At 36.1% G+C, this 24,890-nt stretch overlaps 3 protein-coding genes across 13 annotated transcripts in view; 2 read left to right on the forward strand and 1 right to left on the reverse strand.

Moving 5' to 3' along the window:
• The first annotated feature begins 678 nt into the window (after positions 1-678).
• LOC145962537 ((E3-independent) E2 ubiquitin-conjugating enzyme) lies at positions 679-15,250 on the forward strand. Of its 8 annotated transcripts, none has more exons than XM_083083675.1 (9): positions 679-1,043; positions 1,248-1,421; positions 1,504-1,662; positions 1,738-2,400; positions 2,472-2,682; positions 2,892-3,075; positions 3,256-5,267; positions 5,342-5,746; positions 12,960-15,250. In XM_083083675.1, the coding sequence occupies exons 1-8, from the start codon at positions 813-815 to the stop codon at positions 5,731-5,733; spliced, it is 4,026 nt and encodes a 1,341-aa protein (XP_082939801.1). In that variant the 5' UTR covers positions 679-812; the 3' UTR covers positions 5,734-5,746; positions 12,960-15,250. The 8 variants fall into 8 exon arrangements, with proteins under 8 accessions (XP_082939801.1, XP_082939802.1, XP_082939797.1 ...); XM_083083676.1 differs by having other exon boundaries at positions 5,342-5,740; XM_083083671.1 differs by lacking the exon at positions 12,960-15,250 and adding an exon at positions 5,841-8,727.
• Hoka (membrane protein hoka) lies at positions 7,726-10,809 on the forward strand. The gene is made up of 4 exons (XM_083083709.1): positions 7,726-7,818; positions 9,059-9,203; positions 9,540-9,623; positions 9,708-10,809. Exons 2-4 carry the CDS (start codon positions 9,161-9,163, stop codon positions 9,866-9,868), a joined length of 288 nt encoding a protein of 95 aa, XP_082939835.1. The 5' UTR covers positions 7,726-7,818; positions 9,059-9,160; the 3' UTR covers positions 9,869-10,809.
• Positions 13,469-24,890, reverse strand: part of Pmca (plasma membrane calcium-transporting ATPase 3) — a 79,603-nt gene continuing 68,181 nt past the window's right edge. For 3 of the 4 annotated variants that reach the window (XM_083083690.1, XM_083083689.1, XM_083083688.1), the window contains one exon: positions 13,469-23,831. In XM_083083690.1, coding sequence (XP_082939816.1) covers positions 23,610-23,831 — 222 coding nt within the window. In that variant the 3' untranslated portion in view covers positions 13,469-23,609. The remainder of the gene's footprint in view (positions 23,832-24,890) is intronic. The other variant, XR_014435875.1, reaches the window with a different exon arrangement.

A 24,890-nucleotide genomic window follows, 5' to 3' on the forward strand; every position in this document is an offset into this window, starting at 1 on the left:
TGTATATTATCAAAAAAAGTTTAAAATGTGTATATCTTCCTTTCTTTGTAAATAAATAAAGACAGACAAATATTTAATGGCGTTTTCAAATGGTCGGGTTTAATCGCTCTGGGGTAATTTACTAGACGTCATTGACCAATCACAGCCATTCTTCTGAAGAATGGCTGTGATTGGTCAATGGCCGCATTCAGCAGACTCAACAGTTGGGCAACATTACTAGATTTCCCGATGTAATTCGACGCTGATTGGTCGGATCTGAAAGTAGAAACCAATCATGTTCGATTGCTACTTAGCGGTTGAGTCCGCTGAATGCGGCCAATGACGTCTAGTAAATTATCCCGAGTCGAGTCAAACCCGACCATTCGAAAAAGCCATTTACCATAACATTGGTGCAATCGGGTTTTGGATTTATTTCATTTGTCACACAAGACAAGCTTTATAAAATTGATTGGTTACTTGTTGCGAAAAACTATTCGGAAACTCGAAAATTCTCTATCCGGTAGCCAATCGGCGCAGCCGATAGATTTGTAGAACGAATGAAAATACCGCCTTAAAAGAGTTTTGACGCGCAAGCGCAGTCTTGATTCGAAACTCCATATTCCATCCAGTCTGCTGTCAACGTCGTCGGCTCGGCCCGGCGCTACTCGGCATCGTTCGATTCTGTCGGGTTGTCGGGTATGTTCGGCTACCTCGAGTAGTAGCAGCAGCAGCAGAGCAGGCGGACTCGTCCACAGTCCATCGTGGTCCAGTCACCGAGGGAGAGGTAGGCTGGGGGCAGTACAGACGAGGTTGTACAGGCAGGGGCAGGAAAGATGGCTGCCGCGGCGAACGTTGCGCCGGAGAATCAGTATTTCTACGAGGATGTCGTCTATCGCGTGGACAAACGGGGCAACGTCGTCTTCGGCATCGTCATGGAGAATGACGATCAGGACATGTCCGAGGAGAGCTCCGACAGCGAGGAGAGCCTGCCGAAGCGCAAGAAGGGCGAGATACGCATGATCTGGCATCCGTCCGGCGTCGAGGAGTTGGTCAACTGTAAGAAGGTACTACGATCAATTATCTGCGTGTCGATTCCGCGTGGAAAGATTAATCGATTTCCGCATCTCACGCCTTTCGTACCATTTGCCTTACGACATCTTTCGCTGCAATAACGCATGCAGCATTGAATTGCATCAGAGTCTAATATTAATCATGTTTTGTACGCCAATATGCGTCAATGAGATGTTTCGATGATGTATCGTTTTCAGGTTCACCTGGCTGATAGGACCCTCATGCCTGGAGATGTAGTACGTAGGATGATCAAGGGAAAGGATACGCAAAGAGGCTACTGCAGAGACATAGAACTGACTGCGTGTGTACAGGTCATTGGTACCAAGCAGGTACTTACGGATATCAAAAGCGAAGATCTAATCCCATTGCAGGTACATGGATATGAATAATCTCTTGGTAGTAGAGATATAGCTGGCATATTAGTACATTGAAACAAACAGTTGTCATTTGTAGGAATTTGCAACAGATATGGCAGTCTGCATGGATTCTTGGGTTGGTGGTATTAGAATGACACACTTTAAGTTATGGTTGGTAACACCAGATGGATCACACTGTGTCATAAACGAGATGGATTCCTGTGTGCTGGGACAATTGGAAGAGACGCGAGATAACGTAAGATTTAATGATTTATTATTATATGTTTATATGATATATGTTTTACAGATATGAATATTAATTTTTTTTTAGGACAATGATTTTCCACACTCTACTGAATTCTATCCTGGTCAGAGTCTATGGGGTCCTGTTCACTGTCTCGAGGATGCACAGTGGATTCAGTGTACAAAGGAGATGAAGGCAAAGAGAAAATTAAAACCACAAAAGATAACAAAAGTGATTGTGGAGAAAGTGGAAACTGATTGGGTAGGTGTGCATTGGCAGTGTCGAGCGTATTCAAAGGACGGTGCCTGGTCCGATCAGGCACAACCAAAATTTGTGGTTGAAGGTGAAGATCTGAAAAAGTTGAAACTGTTAAATGTGTTCGAGCCTTCGACAGTACAAGTCGGCGATCGCAATTTTTACATCATTAAGGGAAATGAAAATGTTATTACCCGCGAACAGTGGCGGAAACAACAAAGGGATGTTTACCAAGTTCCTAAACAGAGTCCGAAGAAGACGCGTCCAAATATTACAGTGACGAAGCTACTGGAAGATAAGAAGAAGGAGCAGAGAAAGGATAAAACATTCAATCAACGATCGGTAGAAGAGAGTAATGGTCAAAGTAAAAGTAATGGCGTTCAGGATGTCACAAGTAATAATACTTTGATGCCACCGCCTCAAAATCAGCACGCCGAAAGCTCGGATGAGTGGGATACCGAAGATACGACGGGTTCGCAAAGCGATACTGCTTCGGTAATCATTTGTTTTTTTTTTATCTCTAAGAAAATGAGATCTAAGATTGAAGAAATGATTGCGCCCCTTAGGTTTCTAGTGGCTGCTCCAGCATGTCGTCAATGGGAAAGAAAAAGAAGGGTCCTGCATTGATGACAAAAGTGCTGAAGAAAAAGAAGTTGCGAAAAGCGAAAAAGAAAGTACCGCCTGTTCCATTAATTCCCGGGACAAAGATAGTTGTAGAAACGTTGTCCACTAATACAAAAGCTAATGTGGTGTGGCAAGATGGTTCAGTAGAATTTGGTATTGAATATTAAATATTATGATTGATATTTAGTCATAAGAGTTATATTTAATCGAAATATGTAATAATAAATTGTCTCATTGATATGATTTGCTTATGTGATGTTACTGATAGATATATTATTGAGAAAAGTGGTTTCAATTTTATATATATATATATATACATCTTAAGTTTTGTAACATGCATATATGGTATTAATATTTTTTAGGCATACCATCAACACAATTGTATCCAATTCATCACCTGGATGATAAGGAATTTTTCCCAGGTGACTTTGTTGTAGATCAAAAAGAAGAATCTAGAATGTATGGTGTTGTACAAAGTGTCGATCATCAAGGTCGTACTGCCAAGATAAAATGGTTCCGAACATATACTTCTAGTCAAAGTCCAGAGTGAGTGTTATATAAAGAAAGAAAATTCCTTTCCATGATACCTTTTCTCATATGTTATTTCAAAACTTTCCATTATTTTTGAATTTCTAGAGAACTTTGTGTATTTTGTAATTTAAAATAATTATAAATAAGTCAAAAAAATAATAAACTTTTAATTTGTTTGATTATCTTCTTATTCAGGCCAATCTTCCTGGAGGAACGTGAAGTTAGCGTTTATGATTTGAAGGATCATCCAGATTTCCAATACAGACCGGGAACCCTGGTAATCCGAATAGCGAATTTTGAGGGTGAGGACGCTGGATGCACCGCCGGTCAAGTGTTGGACAATTATCCAGAGGGACGAGTGAAAGTATGGTGGGTCGATGGTCATATTAGCATGTGCTGGCCGCAAGACCTATACAAGGTTGGAGAATACGACAGTGACGAAGGAGAATTGTGGGATGATGTTTCATCTGATTCGTCATGGGAGACAGAATTGGAGGATTGCTTCATCGCCGACAATGATGGCACTGAGCAGACAGAATTGGAGAACATAAAACCAAAGTTAGCGGCGCACATCGAAAAGGCCAGGATCGCAATGTCAAGATTGGAAGAGATCTTTACACAGAATCCGTCGTTGCAGACAACAGAAGTGATGAGAAAACTTCTAGAAGTCTACAAAGATTGTCGTTATATGGACAAATTAATGGGTACTTCGTTCTTTCACGAATGTCACTTCCAAGGGCTCCTCGAGCGGGTGAGAGAACGCGGTAGAGCGAATGTCGCGCAACGTATGGCCGATCAAGTGACGAGACTTTTCACACCTAAATCCGAATGTCCGGAAGAATCTTTGGAAAAAGATAATTTAAAGAATTCGAGAAGCAGCGATGATCAGTGTGTAATTAATGTGCCGGAGAAGCAGATTGCTACAATTATTAATAGATCAGAAATTGACAATACTATTAGTATCGAGAACAATACCAAAAAGCAAGACGACGAGGAACCGATTAATCAATTATTCATACGTCCCAATCCCAATCCTGAAGATTCTGGATTGTATTCGGCGGAGAACTCGAAAAAAGAATCGGGTTCGAGCGAGTCCAGTGGAGAATTTCTCATGAGCGAAGACGTTAATAATACGCCAGAATGCTCGTCCACATTGAACGGCGCAAATTTGCCCGATAAAGCAGAAACGAACAAAGTGAAAAGAGTGCCGACGAGTCTTGTGACTTCTCAGAACATTGGAACGTCGCATGTGTGCGTGAAGCTGTGTAATCTAATAAAAGCGCAGCTTGTGTTGGCGCACGCCGAAGTGTCTAGAAGATTCGGTTTGGCCAAAATGTCATTATCGGACGCGGAGAAAACTTCCCCACGGAAAAAACAGAAGGGGGAGGAAGAGGAGGAACGCGTGGAAACGATGATGGATCCATCCGAATGTTCCGTTGAAATTCCACCGCCGGTTTATACCGAGGGCGAAGGCTTCTCTATAGAGGAGACCGCGCCCGACAGTCACAAATTCAAGCTGACCATGTTTCAGCCTACCGATCCAAGCAACTTCTTCAGAACTGTCTCCAAAGAATTGAAGTTGCTGAAGAGCTCACTTCCACCGGGTGTATGGGTAAAGGGATTCGAGGATCGTATAGATCTGTATTCCGTAATGTTCCGTGGTCCCGAGAAAACACCCTACGAAGACGGCCTTTTCCTCTTTGACTTCCAATTATCGGCTGACTATCCGGCCGCGCCGCCTCTCTGTCATTACATTTCCTATTGCAGCGATCGGTTGAATCCTAATCTCTACGAAGACGGGAAGGTGTGCGTGAGCTTGCTGGGGACCTGGTCTGGTCGTGGTACGGAAGTATGGACGAGCTCGTCGACTCTATTGCAAGTGATTGTTTCGATACAGGGTCTGATCCTTGTAAGTGAGCCGTACTTTAACGAAGCTGGCTTCGAGAAGCAGAAAGGCTCGCAGCAAGGACGCGAAAACTCGAGAATGTATAACGAAATGGTGGTGTTGAAGCTGGTACAAGCGCAAACAAAGTTGCTGTTGCATCCACCACCTGTATTCAAGGATATTATTATCGCTCATTTCAAGAAACATGCCGAGAAACTGCTGCAGAGACTGGAATTGTGGATGGAGATATCCGAGCAGCATAATAATCAACATCCGTTATCTCCTGTCACTCCCACTACATTCAAAGAGATCGCTGATATTGGTATGTAAAGCAATATCTTTTTTATAATGCTTTTTATATTAGACATAATAAATTCTTGCTCTCTCTTGTCACAGACGAGAAAGTATTGCCCGAATTCCCGCTCATCCCGGCATCGCGCGGTTTCTGCATAACCCTCGGCAAGACTTTGGCAACGTTTAAAGAAGTGCTCGTTAAAGAGAATATAATACAAAAGCCGAGAGAATGGCAGAACAATGAAAACATTATGGAGTTGAGGAATAATACTGCAAATCAGTGCCAAGAAGTATCTAAATCGATTAACAGTAAGGTAGCAGAATGTAATCAGAGCAGTAGCAGCATGAGCAATACACTACAGGAAAGTAACAAAAAACTGACATTAAATGGCAATCAATCCATTAAGGAAGTGACGTCATCTTCCGCAACGAATACCTTTGCAACGGCACCGAGCGAGACGAAAAAAAGTCTTTTGAGCCAAAACACCAGCTAGCCACAAGGTAAAAGTAAGCATAAATTGAAACGCTTAGCCCGTTTAAATTATTATACGACTGTTCGGTAATATATATATTTTAATATATATATAAATATATATTTCAGTAATTTATCGTATACGGAATTTCAAATTACACAACATACGCTGACACGCAACATATACATGCGATATACCTATCGATAATATTTAATAACGACGCGATAATTTTTAATAGAAATATTGTGGCAGTTGTTGCTAAAGATAATTGTTCTAAGAGTAATTACAAATAGAGAGAAAAGAGAGAGAGAGGAATAGAGAAAGCGTAAAAACGCGATTATAATTGCACGAACAAAAGAATGCAGTTTTACAGCTCACACATACACACATACACATAGGGATACACATACACAAAAACTTCGTATATTATCAAGATAAATTGTAAAATTATCGCGTTAATTCGACATCGAAGTAAAAAGAAAAAAAAACAAGACCTATCTAAAGCTCCTCTTGCATTTAGTTCCATATACTTTTAAGTATAAAGATATTACGTTGCCTGTAACAAATATAAGAAGTTAGCTGAAAAATTTCTGATAAGCGAAATTATATATATATATATATATATATATATATATATATATATATATATATATAATATAGCGCAGAAAAGCAGAGATAAGCAGAATTTGCCATTCTGTAAAACAAATATGCAAAAGAAAATATGGCGAGTGATAAAGACCAGTAGCAATACGCCGAACTAACGAGGAAAAACGTTGCAATAGAATCTTAAAGGATAATAATAGTGTATTAATTCTGCGTAGCACATTTTCATGATTGCACTTTCAATAATGTGTGATTATTGTCGAAATCGTGAATCGGTTATTCCCATCGAAATATGTTTATCTTGGAATTATGCCATCCAGGTAGAGTGTTGAACCTTTATAAGAAGGGTAATCACTCGTAATTAATCGCTTTCTCGAAGAATCTCACAATCAGTGGACTTTCACACGAATTGTCCAAGAAATTTTATTCCGGCAGTTGATCGAAAATAAAGCTTAAGCGCGATCAGATTCAAGCTCGAGATTCGCTTGCTTGAAAGATAGTAATTGGCATTATTCTCGAGCTACTCGAAAGATCTTTCTCATAACGGCTCAACATTGTACTACGAATATTCTCAAGCGGAACTATAAAGAGTGACTTTAATCGCAAATGTGTAGAGGAAAAATAGCTTAGGAAAAATAAAAACAAATCCATATCTAGATGAAATCTTTACGATGATTATGTCCAGTGTATATGGATTTTCTTAGCACATAGCTTGTAAAGCATAGAAATTTAGAAAGAAATGCATTATCTTTACGGTCGATCTTTCGTTGAAGATAACTCTTCCTATTTCATTCCTATAATTTTTCGAAATACACATTATGAAAGAGGACTGATTTGAATACTGATTTATTCAAATACTGTTAAAGTGATTATTACTATTATTATTTAGTTGGTTAATAATTAAAATACACGATGGAATGATGTGTATACAGTATTATTCATTTATTTCGTGTAACAATTCCTGCATAAGGTATCTAGAATCAGGAAGATTGTTTTCTGTCTACGTTTATACGCGGAAAATATGCGCATATAGGGAGATAACAGAATAAAAAGAAGAATAAGACATAAAAAAGGTTTTCAGATCAATTTAATAATGAAAAGTTGTGGAGATACAAGATGCTGTAGAGTGATATTTAAATATTCATCAGTAGTTATTTTTCTCTGTTACTTTCCTCTCATGATCCTTCAGACATTGAAAAAATATGTATATCAAAATCATTATCGTACAATCGACTAGCTACAAAGTGCTCGTATTTTCTGTACGTCAATTGATTTCTTTCTCTTGTTTAGTAAAAGATAAGGAGATTCTGAAAAAGATTTACGGTGCTAACAAACAAGTTACGAGAAAAGATGTGGAGGTGCTTTCGAGAAGAGTATGCGATCCTTAGGAAGCGTAAATAGCTAATAAAGGCGGAGGAAATAGGCGCACTGTAAAGCCGCCGAAATGTTTGGGATGCCTTGTATATGTGCCAGCTATATTTACATTGATTAACAATTATATTTGTGAGTAACGTATTTGAAAATTTATTTCACGCTTTGTTCTTTTTTGGGAAGAAAAAAAGGAAGAAAAATAGAAAAAAGAAATGCGCAAAGGAGCCGCCTGAATGTACGATTTGCAAATAATGACGAGCGTGAAACATGAGCGTAAAAAAAAGAAAAAAAGCACATTTTCTAGTCTAACGTCAAGTTATGTAGAACAGATTTTTATTTAACTTTTTATTTATAATTTTTATTTTTAATTCATTTGAGAGACTGTTTTTTCTGTCTTCATTTTTTCATTCATTGTCTCTTAAGAAGGAACTGGACGAATCAGCTACATCAAAAGTTAACAAATCTAATACATTTCGAAATTTATAAATTTGACTTGAAAATTGCGCAAAGCACTTTTAACTTTCTAATATGTAAAATTAATGATTAATTTGTATTAAAGTAAAGATGTGTATATAATCTCAAAAATTTAAATATATATTATCCTATATCAAATTAACTATTTATAGCGAGTGTACACAAAAATTCACGAAAATAAAAATTTTAATTCTCTTTAAAAGAATAAAAGTATTTTACGCAATATCAAATTCACATATAAATCTCGAAATGTATTAAATTTACTAACTTTTGACGCAGATGATTCGCTCAGTTTCTTCTTAAGCTTCTTCGTATAGAGAATTATATTTAAGATTTTTTGTTATATTTTTTATTATTTAAGATTTTTATTTTTCTCGGCGTTAAATCATATTTTGATATCTGTAAAGTTTTGTTTGAAGGCATTCGTTGAGATGATTCTCTCTCACTTGCCTTTTCTATCCATTGTATTATATTAGTATCAATCAAAACGAAACTGCAGTAATAGTTTACTACATATGTAATTCAGTTCCCTTAATTCGGGTTAATAAAAACTCATTATAGGATCAATGGACATGAAAAATGTCCCGTATCTTTGATCAACATTACACCTTTATGAACATCCTTAATCCTGCTATTTCAGACACATTATTTATTTTATGTGTGGTACATGTATAACAATTATGTAATGCATAAGCATCATAAAAAAATTATTTGCAAGTTTTATTCCAATGTATTAATTAGGCAATGACAATTAAAGATTCGTAATCCCTAGTCGATTATTGTTCTATATTCGTGCAACATTTAGCATCGTGAGAAATCGTGCTAACGAACAAAAATGTATCTTGTTATCTCGAAATAGATAAGCTGTACACTCATTTATCCATATCTCTTATCAAAGGTGTGATTCAGTACGCATTACGTAGACACTGCAGTGTAGTTAATTGCGAGAGCGACTTGGTATTCTTCTTTTCAACGTGTATCGATATTTTTTCCCAGAGAAATGTATTCGAAAAAGCTTGTGTGCTACCTAACTATCGGTTTACGTAAGTAAAAAAAGAAACAACCTTAATATAAAAGAAATATGACGATAAATCATTTTTAATCGGTAATAAAGGATGTTTCATCTTTTTACGTCTCATTGCACCTCAAACTGTCATTGATTGATGAAGATTAGTCGTTTTATCGAAAGAGTGGTAATATTTATTATATGATTGAACAATAATTATTTTCAAACGATATTACTCAATTATTATCTTCACATACATTCATTACTAAATTCTACGTTGCACGTGTGTGACATAGTATGTAAGTTACAATAGATTCCATTAAAGAAAATGAATTGCAAATCTTTCTTTCGCTTCCTGAACAATATCAAACAGTTCTGATGGGCATATTCTTGGAAGAAGTCGAAGCAAGGCGCAAAATTTTGAGGGGTCGTAAGACAATAACCAGACGTTATTACAGTAAGTCGATAATGGTAATGGAGCAAAGTGTCTCAAATGGCACGAGAACCAAGATCTAAACATTCGTTAAATCATATTTTTTAGGAGGTACAGCTATACCAGCTTGGGCCATAATTGTTTTGACAGGGTTCGGCATGTTACTGCTCGGTGGTGGGCTTTACGCTGTATTGCAAAAATTCGTGGTCGACGCCGCTGACACTGTGGACACTCACACTTATCAACCCGCGTTGCAGCTCGAAAGTTGAATCGATTTGCGATGACAAACTTTGCCAGGAGAAAAATAATCCTTACCTCTTTACCCCACATTATATATTATGTAACGTAGAATTTTTATAAATGTTTTTTTCATAGAATAACGCTTTTACTTTATTATTTTTGAGATAATTACATTCTGATTTGTTAGAATTATTATTATTTCAGCAGGCGATATAAAAGTGTTTGAGATACTGCTTGATTATTCATATCTATATTAATATCCAAATGTTTATTAGCTTAGGTTGATCGATATTACATGTTAACGTTTCTAATCGCGAGCATATTTTGATCATTTATATATATTTATAATATATCGAATATCTATTGTTTATTAAGTAGCAATTGTTCATTCTCATAGATATATTTAGGTTTTTCAAAGTCATATATTGCATATATACATATAATTATCAAAACAGTATGAAAAAGAAAAGTCTATTTAGAATTCTCTACACGAAGAAAATATTTTACAGTACAAATTACATGAAAAATACATTCCCTTTTGTACAGCTAAAATATAACGACATTAAAATATTTTTATTACTATAAAAATTATAAATTATGCATTTGTTTTATTGTTTGTTAACGATTATGCATTTGTTTGTGTATTAAAATATTTGAATAATTAGACGTATTCTCTTATATAAAATATAATATTAATGAGAATAAAAATATTATGATTTTTCTTATATATTAGTATGTTTCACAATTACAAAACTTCTATTGTAATTTTTACTATAATATTTTCTCCGTGATTTGTCAGTAATTTGTCGGAATCCAAGTACGATGCGACTACAAAGTAATTATTAAACTTTCACGAGGGTCTGCTATCACCTTTTGACAGTCAATCGCGCTATTGAATTCAATAAATGTACCTGAGTAGCAGAGAATGTAACAGAGTAAAAGAATAATATACAGAAATATCATGCATCAATATTAAATGTAGCTTATCACATCCGTACGTAATATCTTGGAAAATATCTTCTTTCGCCGTTAATTTTGCCGGACTATCGTGCGGCAATATTGAGTAAAAACATTTGAGAGATATTGTGCGATATTATTATATTAATAATCAAATTATAATTTGGCGATTTATATGATTGGATTTTTTTAATGAAATTTATTTCGGTTGCAGATTTGTCAACAAATCGACAAATCAGATATGTTTTTTTGTATCGATTCTTGGCGATTTTAATTTTTTATCACTCAGCTGCATCTCGTTCTCGTCGCCTGATCGTTCATCGAGATGTTTATACATATTCACAGAAGGCTTATCCTTTGGAGAGACCAGATACTTTTTGCTAAATGCTAAAAGAACTAAATTGAATGCCGTTATTTCTATTTAAAGCTTATCGATAAAGAAAGAGAGAGAGAGAGAGAGAGATCTCACTTATATTATCATGAAACTATTTCTTCCTCACTCTCATACGCATAATCTTTAGAACTTTAGAATTAAATCTATTAGACAGTACTTTATTAATTAGCGAAAAGTAGTAAATAAGAAAAGATAATGAAGATTATAAAAAATGATGTAGAGATGATTTATTTAAAAAATTTGAGAGCTTTCATATAATAGAAAGATAAAAGATCTCATGTTTCTAAAGTTAAAAATATACATATAAATTTATAATTAAATTTTGTTGATATCAAAGTAAATTCTCTTTTTCAGATATTATTTAAAAAGATACAAAATGTTTAATTGCATCTGCAATTTATTTTAGAATAATTTGAGAAGAAAATAGTATTATGTTTCAGTAAAAGTATAAATGAATAATATGTATATAAAATATATATGAAATATATAACTATATATATACTTGCATATCTTCCAGATTTAATCATAAATTTAGTAATAAAATTTAATAATAAATTCAGTTTATTCTTTACCTACCGTTTTTGAACGAAATAATTTCCATTTCGATTGCACTTCGGTATCATTTTATATCATTATTTCGGTCTTTATATCGTTATTTCAAACACAAAACGTTGACTTCGATATTCATTCTTTTTCCTGTGTAATTTATTAAATTTTTACAAGTGAGGTATATATGTTAATTTTTAAAAGTATTTTTATTATTGCATTAAATATATATTAATATAGCATTAAACTATTTTTCTTCTGTTTTTCTCTAGCACGTATTTATGTAAAAAATTAGAAGAGCAAGTTCTAAATATGCGTAAGATAGATTTCTGTAAAAAAATAGCAATATTAATGTCTTTTTTGTTTTATTTTTATAGTTTTTCTTATCTTATTTGTGTATATATTTTATAATTATTAACAGCAACAAAGATTTAACATTTAATTAATAGAAATATTAACGAATATTTGACTGAAAAAATGATATTTCTTTCCTTCAATAAATCGGTGGCAAGTTTATGATAGATTCAACGTTGAAAAAGGAATTGTGCAATGCGATTATTTCCCGTTGTCCATGATGCCGAAAGGCAAAAGATTATTGTTATAATCAATGTGAGATATGGTAACCTATTGTCTAATATTTTAATTAAGATGTTAGAGAGATAATAACAATCTTTAAATCTTTTTAATACTTATATATGCATGATTTTAAAGACGACACTCAAAAGCCCTTCTCTATTATACATAATTTTGATTTTGTAAGCAATCGACAATCCACACTAATTGGTCGAGTTGTGTATCATATGTAAAATCATGTTTAAAAAAATATATATTGTAAATATATGTATATATATTCAATGTCTTAATAGAATATAAAATATGCAATATACATATTTTTCATTTCATTAATTTTTGATGGTAAAAAAGTAAAAATGATATGCAGGAGAAAAATGTTTATCTTACGAAAGCTATTCTCAGCAGTTTTTAATATTTCCAAATCTAGCATTTGATACTTAAGTGGCTTTTTACTTTTCCTTCATATGAATAAAAAATTAGAGACAACACACACAATAAAAAAACTATTTTAAAAAGTTGCAAAAAATCTCTAAAATCAGAAAGTAATCTTTCTCTCTACATGCTAAACGATGGGGACGTAAACAAGAGTAAACAATATAAGGATTCAATTGTAATGCAAAATTTTTCACTCCAAATTTTCGACTTCACAGGTGAAAAGGCATCAATCTCAAGTTAAACAAAGTTTTTAAGAAAAAATTGAAGGAGAGAAGATAAGCTTAGCCGAACAAAATCCTTTCTGAGATAATACCTACGTACGATGTTTATTATTATATTCTAAAAAAGGTATGAATATATTTTTAAAAATTCCCAATTAAATTTCCCAACGTTTACAATATATTTTTTACTATTTAATTATGACAAACGTTGCGCGCGCGCGGCGCAACATTTCTCAAATTCTTTCGCAGAGTCCTTCCGCTAATTCTTTCTTCTGTACAAGAGTTTGTGAAACAGTAGCAATAATTAAAACTATTATACGTGTTTTTTATATCAAATTATTGCAATACTTTCTTGTTTTTACCGTAAATTCTCAGTTTAATCCCTGCAATCTTTAAAAAAAAATTCTTGTATAAAGTGTCATGAGAAGCGCGCGCGCGCGCACACATATGTACGTGTGATGGTAGAGCAATACATGAATGAAATAACGATAGAATCATGTATATAGGTTTCAACTATGCACTATTATTTTTAATTCAATCATTGTCCCGTTATCTAATTCGGGGTAAGTACATAAAAATTCCTTAAAACCTCGAGAATTTTGGACTCCGAAGTTTTAGCAGCGCTCATTTGCCGACTTTGTATGGCATCCTTCCTTATCTTTTTTTTTATTATTTTTTTATGTATGAAAACATCACGCATGGCGCGCATCAGTAATTTATGCGTCGCGAGCAGATCATCGATCATTATCCGTCGTTCGCTCACTTGGATTACATCTCGACAGACAGATAATTGAATGCGCGATTATCAAAGTCGATACATGACACGCGTGCGATGAAAATGATTTTGCTCGGCAAATATACAGAAAGTAACACTTTGTCGTCCACAAGAGTTAACATTGAGAAAAATAACTTCTTACGCGATTATTTCAATAGCATTTCTTTTTTTTTTTTATGTTACGGTAGGATATCCTTACAGTATAAATATCCTCCATGAAGTCAGTTTGTTATATAATGGGCGAGGGGGGAGGAGGCGGAAAAATTCGCACGAAGCTCGAGCTGTGATAACGAAATTTGTTGTTTGGTTTTTTTTCTTTCTTTTTTTTTACGATCTTTAAAGAGAGTGGCTATTACAATGATTATGTTGAAAGTAGTGCTGAAAGTAGTGAAAGATATCTTTTTTTAGTTTCTTATAAATATTCTGTTCTCTTATACACAGTAGTATTTGTTTTTGTTTTCCTTTAACGGATCTGTTATAGTTTGTACAGAGGTCCTAAATAAGTAATTCTTACAAGATAATAGTTAGAATCGTTCTCTAGTCGTGTGTGTAATTACAAGAGTTCATCAATGTATATATATATATATATATATATATATATATATATATATATATGTATATATAATATCATAATTGCCCGAAACAATCGGACGTCCGGTTTTGTCAGCGGTGATATCGTCGAATGACGTACAGGTGCTTCTCTTTCTCTCTCTCTCTCACACATACATACGCCCGCATGCACACATTTTCTCTCCATCTCTCATTCGCAGCTTAAAAACAATTCAACGTGGCGAGGATCGACAAATCGCATCTTCGCGTGGCTACTAATGCGAAATCATTCTCGCGTATAAAACAGCATTGGAGATGAGTGCATCCGTTGCATTACGCATTTATGTCGTGGGAAGTGATTCACACAAATGAATTAAAATATAACAATTTTTGAAATATTTCTCAATCTTATCTAAATTTACAGATAAACATAATTTACATAATGTGTATAAATAAATGAATTTTATATTCAATTCATAGTATGCATTTATTTTTTAATGAAAATATTTAGTTCTCTTGTAAGAATTAAAGTAAATATTAACAAATACTAAGCTTAGGTACAAATTAATGAAATAAATTTTCTTGGAGATGAAAAATATAATATTGTCTTTAAAAAAAATTTCTTAATTACTATAAATAATTGTTTGCATTAAGGATTACGCGATAGAAATGATTCAATTGCGTCGTTTACGAATGCACTCTACTCGCGGCTTACAAGCACAACTTATACGTTAGATCGCTAGATCTCGTCGAAGATCTACGACGGAGGAGAAGCGCTTACGTACACGCATGTACGTAGGTATATATCGGCGAAAATTCGCTCGGCATTCTCTCGTTTCATCTTTATTATATTTTTTACATTGTCTACCGTCGAAGCCTGCTCAATAAATAACAAATAAGAATTGAATGCTAGCTTGGAACACTATCTCATCTTCCTCTTTTTTTTTTTTTTTACTAATTACAAACTAAATCTTAAGCTACGCGCTAAGTGAACTCGCAGATGACTATCATCGAATCGTCAACACACGTTGTGTCGTTAACACGTTGATTCCAAATGGAACAAGAACATTTTCGGATCGGCTTGGAACAATCGGAGAAATTCGCGATCCAAGGAACACGATGTTTCCCTGGGAAAAAACAGGTCATCTTTCGCTCACAGAGATCGCGATAACGTGATGTGGTAGTCAACGTGTTAACGTAATTATATAAATAACTATCGCTATGTAAATTGAAGCTAGACGAACCTGAATCTCGAATTAGAGCGATTGCTCGCATCGGTCACTTTATCAATCGCTATCCTAAATCAACGATTATCATGAAATTATCAACGTAATAATTACGTATCTCTTCGAGAGGAGGAAATATTTAAGCATTTTTCGACCATCGGATTATCGATTCCTTAAATACGTTAAAAGCTACGTTATTTAATTTGTATAACGTCGCGTGCATGTACATAAGCATGTATAGGATGCCTTGAAAATTGCGAATTCTTGGATGCAGTCAAATCTTTCTGGAACCTTGGTCTCTCTTTTTGATTTGTAATGTTAAATAATTTTGGCGTGAGGCTTCCATAAATAAATATCTGCTTCATCGGACGTTGATTAGTCAACAAGATTTATGTATATTATTAAGATATATACATTCTGTTCGAAGCCTCTAATTCACCAAAATCCTTTAATCTTGAGGTTTTTTTAACCACGTAATTAACAAAACAACCGGCCGTTGTTCAAGAACACACAAAACAGAGATACACAATTTGCAAGATATCCTACGCGTACACAGTAACCTATTTTAATGAATGCTGCAAAATATCTCTTAAATTAAGCGAAGTATAATATACTTCATATACTTTGTTTACTTCGACAAGAGTATTATATACGGAAAAAGGAGTTGATTTTACAAGAAATATTTCACTGCATTAATTATAACGGGATATAATATATGTATATAGACGTAATTATGTGTGTGTATATGTATATTTATAATCATATTTATATAATCGTATTTATATTTATATTTATAGTCGTATTTATATTTGCATTTTGTGTTTGTATTTATATATATTTATATTTATATATTTATATGTCCATTTTTATGTTTATGTTCATATTTATATTTGCATTTATATCCATATTTATATTTATAATTTTGCTATGTATATGTAATTTGCTATATCGTGTACAACAATGTCTGGATATTCGTCGCTCGGGATGAAGAGAGCGATTTCTCGTGTATCTCTTTCGTGGATCGTGAGAACTGAATCATTAAACAGAAAAAAAATAGCGTCAACTTTTTATGCGTTTATCGTGAGAGTGATATAAAGGGTAATCAAAGTGAATGAACAAGCGATTAATTGAGAAGTCGAGAGCGTGAAAAGATAAGCGGAGTAGAAACAAAAAAAAAAAAGAAAAAAAGAGAAAAAATCGATTCACTCTTGCTTGTTAATTACGAATAAGAATTGTGCACTTTATTTATTTTAAACGTTCGATTAGACTTTCGCAGATTCAAAGAGAGAATTCTTATAATAAATCAACATAATATTCTTTCATTTGTCTATTCCACTTTTCATATATATTCAAATATTATATAATAATAAGAGTGTCGCGTTCTTCACGGTCGATTAATCGATTAACGCATCGTGAGAAACAAATTCCTTTTTTTTCTTTTTTTTCTCTTTATTATTAACTCTTGTCTTGCACTCGACGAAATGTAATTGCATAACTTCCCTAGAATTCACCACACTTTAACCGCAATAAATAATGTGTGTTACTCGCTTATATACTTAATAATAAGTACTTTTACAATCGGTGGACCTCTCTCGCGCCGCACACGAGACGATCCCTCGCCGTACTTTCCCTCCTCTTTCACTATCCCGTCAAAGTACACAAGCAGCAGACTCCCGAGAGGAGCTATACATTTTCACTAATCGCACAGCGGATGCATACATATATGTCGTATCGTTAAATAATTCATCGTCGTTCGCTTTCTTAAAAAAAAAAAAAGAAAAGCCTTTCTCTCTCCACATACAGTTTTTTCTCTCTCACCAACAAGCTCGAAACGCCATTAGAACTGGAGTAATTATCTCGATCGAAGCCGCTATAAATAATTCTATAGGTGCACACTGTGTTTATATCTATACATGTACATATATGGAATATAACAAGGTACATGAATATGCACATGTATATCGTAAATTTTCGCTACTACTCATTTCAGTGCATCTGGGAAAAAAAGAAGAAATTGGAAGTTGCCGTCATCAAGTGCTCTTTCGCGATTCCCTTCTGTCTTTATTTCTCCAGTTTCTCTTCCCACGAGAATCGAAATGCGAAAACAAGCTATGCATGCGTAAGTACGCGCGTGGTTTGCCTCTGTTACATGATTAACAAGTGTACACTGATCGATATGATTTATATCGTTACCCGGCCCGCCGAGTATGGCTGTCTGTAAAACGAGATTGTTAACATTTATTGAGATACGTCGTTATCGCAAAAAAAAAAATACATCGACATAACATTCAAGTTTCAAATCTCTCTTCCTCTGCTGGATTATCTTGCCACGTTAATTAATCCGCGTGCGTATTTACGGTCATACAGATGATCGCGAAACGTTAACGACTTGCAATGATCATAATAAATATAATCGCGCGATGACTGACTGCAACATTCGATCGAGAATCAGTCCTCATACTTTCTTTCGTACATGAGACAAATTTTAGAGCGAAGATGTACAGAATGAGAAAGAGAGATACTTTGGATCACAAAGGTATCTACGCGTGCGATCTGTCTCCTCTCAAATTTGACGGATCATCCTTAAGACACACGCTAATCGTTCGAGATGCGAGTTCTCGCGTCTCAATTATATGTAGAAAAAAAAAAGGAAAAAAGCAACGTTTGTTCGCGAGGGGCGTGCGTCAACGAGATCCTGAGAAAATTGTAACCGCGAGTTTGCGAATCGCGCGACACATGGTATTAACCCGTTGGCTCCTCCAACGCGTGTTCTCGAAGTAACTATTTTTTAGGGAGAGAGGCGGAGAGGAGGGAAGGGAGGTGCGGCGAGAAGAGGAGCGGGGAAGAAGCGTATTGTATTTGTTTAATGTACTTAACGATATTTACAAAGACCTCGTCAGAGTTTGGTTCGAGCGAACGAGAAAAGGAACATTTTAACGAACAATTGCTCGAGAAACGCAGCTCGGAAGAGATACACAGGACCATTACTATTATTAATTATTATAATATTATTATTATTCTTATTATTATATTATTATATTATTATTATTATTATTATGCAACAATCGCAACGTACAATGCACCGGCGCCAGCCGGTGATTCGCAACAACCTCGCTGCGTCGGAAGTGTGTGGAATTATGAGGAACACCCGTAATATACGAACAATCGCCAACCGGGTTAATACCGTCGTGTTTTAATGCGACGTCGAGAATCCGATTCCTCCAGGTTGAGCTCGCGGATTCGAGTCGCCATCGAATCCCACGATCGAACGACGAAACGCGTCATCGCTCGACGTTGCACCGACAAAGCCCGGTTGCATCTCGATCGAATCGAATGATGCGGGATGGAAATAGAGAGCCCTGACACGTCCCCTTACACGTCCGGAAGAAATCGACGGATCAATCGCGACGATTGCCTTCTTCTTTATTAATCTTCTTTATTAATTTTCTCTTCCTTTTTTCTTCCAAGAACACAATTGAGGACTCGTCCTCACCGATCCGAGATGCAACCGGGCTCGAGGATTAGAGCAAAGGGCACCAGGACTCGCCCGCACTTTGCGTCTTCATATAATCTCAACAATATCGCCTATAATATCCAAGGACGCGTGTGCGGACGACGATTACATATCGATACATATACATCATCGGTTTCTTTGGTTTTCTTTTTCTTCCTTGCTTATTAAAGTGAGAAGAAGGTGAAGAAGTAAAAGCACGCTGATCTTAGAACTTTCCAGCAGCTCTAGCGGATTTACAAGGCTCGAAAAACGGTGAGAGAATTATTCGCTTATAAATAAATCCTTAGTATGTATCTATGTAAATATATATATATGTATATCGACACACACGGATAAGAATATAAACTCTGTAGCGCGAAACAGTCTGGTCGACACCGTTTCTCGCGATCGTGTCAGCTGTGCGATTCGATGCGGGAAAGCCTCGATCTTAACTTTAACAACGGATCTCTCTTTCGATCGATCTGAAGTATTTTTTTTTTTTTCTCGCGGATTAGAAACAGCTAAAGTTCTCGACGAATCATGTTAACAAGCGATTAATTATGAACATGAATTAATAATTGGCGAAATAAATAAACTTCTTACAAGTTGATTGTGAGATTTATAAGAAATACAATTCACTTGTTCTCAGAGTTTCAATCCGAGATTAACAATCTAGGTAAAATGTATATCTATAGAATATATATAATCACGAGAAAGATCGATTCTATCTGTTCATCTCGTTGATAAATTTAAAATCGAAGATCCCGGGAAACATTCTGCACATTCCCTCTCAGCCAGGATCGTCCCGTGAAACGACCCTCGAGCTATAAGTCGTTCGTTTTCGTTAGTTGAATCGCGTTAAGACATAATTGTCGGAGGTACAGCCACGCGATACATTTTTTTTTTTAATACACTGCGCGAGAGAAATGCGTTTTCAAGTACATAGATAATATAAGAATCGCGTTAACGGCGCATAAAAGTATTCTCGATGCTCCTCTCAGTTAATAAGGGACGGGATGACTCGCGCGATATTTTGCCAATGATGAGCGAAAAAGGGAACAGAAACGAAGTCGAAAATGGCAAGATGATGCGGATAATGACGATAAAAGTATACATGTGTGTGTGCGTGTGTATATATTATATTTGTGTGTGTGTGTGTGTGTGTGAGAATTTCTTTTCGATGACAATCGATCATCGTCTGTCCTCTTTCTCTTTTCGAAAACACAAAGTTGTTATTTGATCTTGGACTAAAATGTAAAGAAAGAAATTAAGTTAGAATTAGATAATTCAATCATGTTCATATTAAAGGTGGAAACTTTCGCAGTGTTGTAAAATCGTTTGCAACTTGATTCTTTTTAATAAAGGATTTTAGACATTTGTGTTGGATTTGGATTAGCTTCTTCAGTAAAAGAGAAATCAGGTATCGTGGAAATCCGCAAAATTACGAAAATCATCCAAAAGTTAATTTCATCCTCGAGGATCTACTTTATTGAATCGCGATCTCGGAACCGTATTCTCGTTCCTTTTGTGCATATTTAAGCGCTCAATAAAACAGAGAACAATTATTCGCGGTTCTAAGAAAATCACAAAAATTGAAAAAAATGATGATGCTGATGGCAAGTTAGATTAGAACGAGATGATGTAACGTCATGACGACGATAAGTACCAACAAAAATGAAGGATGACAATGCATGTGTACGCCTGTAATTACATGTGTTTGTACGTGCTTGTTTGTATATGGATGTGTGTTCGTGTGCGTGCGTGTAACACAAAGGTATACGTAACAACAGCGCGTCTTTATTATTTGGCAGTGTAAGGCATATAGAGTGCTTAAGACTAGAATAAGGTGCAGTAAATAGGCCTCTTAAAGCCTGTTTCAAACGAAGTCCTATCATGTGTATATATATATGTGTATATTATACGGACCTAAAAGAGAGAGAACTCTCTTTGCTTTATTTATACTCTTTTTTTTCTTTTCCATCGTTAATCCTCATAATGTAACCGATGACGGGGTGTAATAAGTTGACTTACTTAGGTACTTCGAAGACTCGAAAATGTTTTCCTCCTCTTTTTTTTCTACTTACATACTTTTTACTTAACACACTTCTCTCTGCACGTATTCTTTCTTCTTATCATTTTTTTCTCTTCTCTGTTACTCGATGCGTTTTTCTTCCCTCGCTCTCTCTCTCTCTTTTTTCACTCTCTCTTCTCTCTCTTTCGAAAAGGGCGGTTGAAAAACAAACATAAACTAAAACTACGAAATACGAGCTACTGACTTCATGGAGATGTGACTTCGTACATACATTACACGCTATTCTCTATTATTTGGCAGCGGTCTTGCACTTAAGAACGTAAAACTTATACGACGAAGTATATATAATAAACCTATATTGCCAACGTTTATGTCGAGATCCGATGGGCGATGGCGTTTCTCGATTATAATCGGGTAATCGAACATTCGCGAAATCCTATATTCCCCCTCTCTTTGCCTTTTCTTTTTTTCACCCATTTTCCTTCTTTCTCCTTTTCTTTTGTTCTCTTTCTCCCGAACAGCCGTGAGAAGAAACACATTTCGTCGCAATTGCGAGAGATATGGATATCTCTCTAGTGTGTATGGTGTGATATTTATACATATATAATTATATTTATTCATATATATATATTTCTCTCTTTTTATATATATATATATATATTTACGCGTTTCGTAATGTTACGTGAAATCGACAGGTCCTGAGAATAACATCGTAGTCACAGGATGAACGGAAATCTTGTTTCGTTTTCTCTTCCTTTTTTCTCCGACGTACCCAGGAGAGGATAAAACTATCCCCGTTTCGTTTAAGTTGCTTTAAGTCCCTCGGCGATGAAGCGATTGTAACGAGTCGTCGGTTAAATGTGATCTTCTCCTCGATCGTAAATATTATCACCCTCTCGCGTGTGTCCGTTCCATTTTTTTCTCTGCATGTACAAGCGCGATTTTCATGTGACTCTCTTCATCTTCGATTTTTTTCCTAGCTCGCTTAAAATATATATATATATATATATATATATATATATATATATATGTATATATATATATATATTGCCGAAGCATGTGCGCCAGCGCATGTGATTACGCTTTTACTGTCAGGATTCCCATATCGATTTAAGCGTAATAATGGCAATGTCGTGGCGATCGATTCCGTAATCTGGCAAAGAAGAAGAATCGGTGCGACTTTATGTGTAATATTTCTCTAATTTTTTCCTCGCTCTTCTCGCCCGTTTCCATTTTTCCAGAGTTATCTCTTTTGCTTCTTCTCGATATATATATCGCAACATGGTGTGATACGCTACGAAACAATTTACATTTATAGACATCTGCTTTTCGCCTTTGTCCTTCTTCCTCAAACTCTTTTCTCTCAGTAAGGCACCCCCAGTGCAGAGTATATTCACGGAAGTATTAGAGTAATACAAACTAGTGACTAGATCATTCTTAAGTCAAAAGCGCAAGAGAGAGATTGGGAGAGCGACAAAGGAAAAGAGAAAGAATCGCGCGAAGAGACAGAAAAAGAGTAGTTTCTCAAAAAGAGAGAAAAGAAAAAAAAAGAATAATCATTGGAAAGATAACGATATATCGATACGAAAGAATAGAGAAAGAGAGCAAGAAAGACAGATAGAGATGAAGAGAGAAGCGCGGAGCGAGAGAAGAGGGAGAGAGAATGTCACGCGGCGAAGAAGAAAGAAGGCGACTAGAGAGAGCCGGAGGAAGAAACGGCGAAGGGATGAAGGTAAAAAAAGAAAGAAGACGAGAAGTCGACAAGTGATTCTACAAGTAATTCAAGATGTAAGCTGTACGCGCTATAAAAACTCTAAATCTTTCCCTTTTTCCTTCTCTCTCTCCCTCTCTCTCCCTTTCAACTTCAATTCCTTTCTCTTTCCTCCTCTCTTTGCTTTCCCTTCCGCGTCCTCGGCTTGTGCGGCCGGTCGTCGCGCTTCTTCCACACAGCGGTGCGTCAAGAAACGAAAGAATTGTCAACAAACACGCACACGCACACACGATAAAAGAGAGAAACACAAGAGCGCGAGACAGAGAGTGGTACGGTGAGGGAACGTAAGGGAGGCGTAACATAACTCAACTACGTATAGGAGGCAGTGGTGCGTTACTTTGGGGTAATATTTATAATTGATGTCTTTCTCGCACACGCTGCAGCGGCTTTATCGCGTCGTTCTCGTCGCGAGAATAATAGAGAGGGTCCAACCTGCGGAGTCAAGGGACCCCCTCTGTTGCGCGCGCGCGCGCGCACACACATTCGTCGAAGCAACTAACAACGGATCCTCCACTCCGCTCCTTCCCTCTGCCCGTACCCCCTTTCTCTTGTAAAGTTTTTCTCTCTAATTCGCTTCCTGTAAACCTCCTGCTCTTCTCCTGCGAGCGACCGACGACCACGGGGAGACGACGAGCGCGAGAAGATGAAGACGACGTCGTCGTCGTCGTTATCGTCGGCCTGCTCATAATGACAATAGTAGTAGTAGTAGTAGTAGCAGTAGTAGTAGTAGTAGTAATAGTAGTAGTAATAGTAGTAGTAGTAGTAGGCGTCGCTAATGACGACGCGGCGGCGTCGTCTCTAAACGGCAGTCTCGGTGTGACTGTGACTCGAGAGCCTCTCGACGTCGATTTCCGGTATGGTGAGCTCGTCCGGTATGTTGTCGGCGTACTCGATGCTGCTCGTCTGCGAGAGTCGCTTGCTCAAGGACGACTGCTTCCTCAGTACCTCCGCCAGGGTGGTGCTGCTGTGCTCGCCGTAGCGCGTGTCTAGGCCCTGCCGAAATGCGTTCACTACGCGGATCTGCAAATTGGAAAGCCGGTAACGGTCAGATCAGTCTGGTCTAGATCGGGGGCCGATCGGCGACGCCGATGAACGGGACCGTCGCCGATGTGCGAGCGAGGTAAATGACAGGCACACGCAACAGCAAGTTGCAGGCTGCCGGCACACGCACTCGAAATAGAGATAGGAAAAAAAAATGGTCAGGCTCAGAGATTCATAACGCCGTCAAAATATTGCGTATATATTTATGTAAAGTGATTATTTATTTTGATGAAAAATTAGAGGTATCTTAAACAATTTTTATGGCACGTCTATTGTAATGCAAATTCATATATTTATAAAAGTTTAATTACAAGTGATTTATGGCTAATTCTTTTTATTTTTCTTTCATTCATGACGAATGTGCAAGAATAATTAAATTAAGGTTTGCAAAATGTGTGTTTTGTTTAAATATATATTTTTATGTCTCAAGGGTGTTTTTTATAATTCCTATTATTTTGCAAAATAGATAGTCACTTTTTAAAAGTATCCTATGTATGTCTACATACATACGCACATTGAAGATTCCGCACAAATGCGGAAAATTGTCCGCAAAACTGACCTTTATGCTTTACGAGCGTGTTCCTTTTTTCCGTTTTAGTTTTGTAAAGTCGATCTTTCCCAAGAATTTTATTACCTTCGCATTAATTGAGATGAAAACTATCCGATATTAGCAACACTCTGTTTTGTAATATTTTAAAGATTTTTTTCTTAATTAATTTTTTTTCAGACGGAATCGGAAAGGCCGACTCCCAATCGGTCGAGGAAGCTTTCGTTAAAGGATAACGCGCCAGTCTTGTGGGACACCCTAGACAGATATTAATATGTATAGCAACGACGGGGGAATGGAATCGGAGGGTGAATCGCATATGGAAAAAAAAGATTTTCTTTCCCACTCGCTTCTTAACTCCATTCCAACTTTTCCAATTTTGTCGAATGCTTATTTAGATTAAGTTTGACTTAATCGAATCGACAAATCTCTTTTATTATCCGATTCACCTTAAGACCCCCATTCGCTTTGCATTCCCGTCATTTGAGATA

This window comes from Camponotus vicinus, unplaced genomic scaffold (assembly GCF_025532165.1).
Source record: "Camponotus vicinus isolate PSW18456_S1 unplaced genomic scaffold, iyCamVici1.0 SCAF_12, whole genome shotgun sequence".
Lineage (NCBI taxonomy): Eukaryota > Metazoa > Arthropoda > Insecta > Hymenoptera > Formicidae > Camponotus > Camponotus vicinus.

Excerpts from the sequence above, each read along its gene's own strand:
- LOC145962537 (XM_083083675.1), top strand. The coding sequence starts at position 813 with ATGGCTGCCGCGGCGAACGTTGCGCCGGAGAATCAGTATTTCTACGAG. Across the intron at positions 1,044-1,247 it reads AGTTGGTCAACTGTAAGAAG|GTTCACCTGGCTGATAGGAC; the intron begins GTACTACGATCA and ends TATCGTTTTCAG. Across the intron at positions 1,422-1,503 it reads AAGATCTAATCCCATTGCAG|GAATTTGCAACAGATATGGC; the intron begins GTACATGGATAT and ends TGTCATTTGTAG.
- Hoka (XM_083083709.1), top strand. The coding sequence starts at position 9,161 with ATGTATTCGAAAAAGCTTGTGTGCTACCTAACTATCGGTTTAC. Across the intron at positions 9,204-9,539 it reads CTACCTAACTATCGGTTTAC|TTCTGATGGGCATATTCTTG; the intron begins GTAAGTAAAAAA and ends AATATCAAACAG. Across the intron at positions 9,624-9,707 it reads AATAACCAGACGTTATTACA|GAGGTACAGCTATACCAGCT; the intron begins GTAAGTCGATAA and ends CATATTTTTTAG.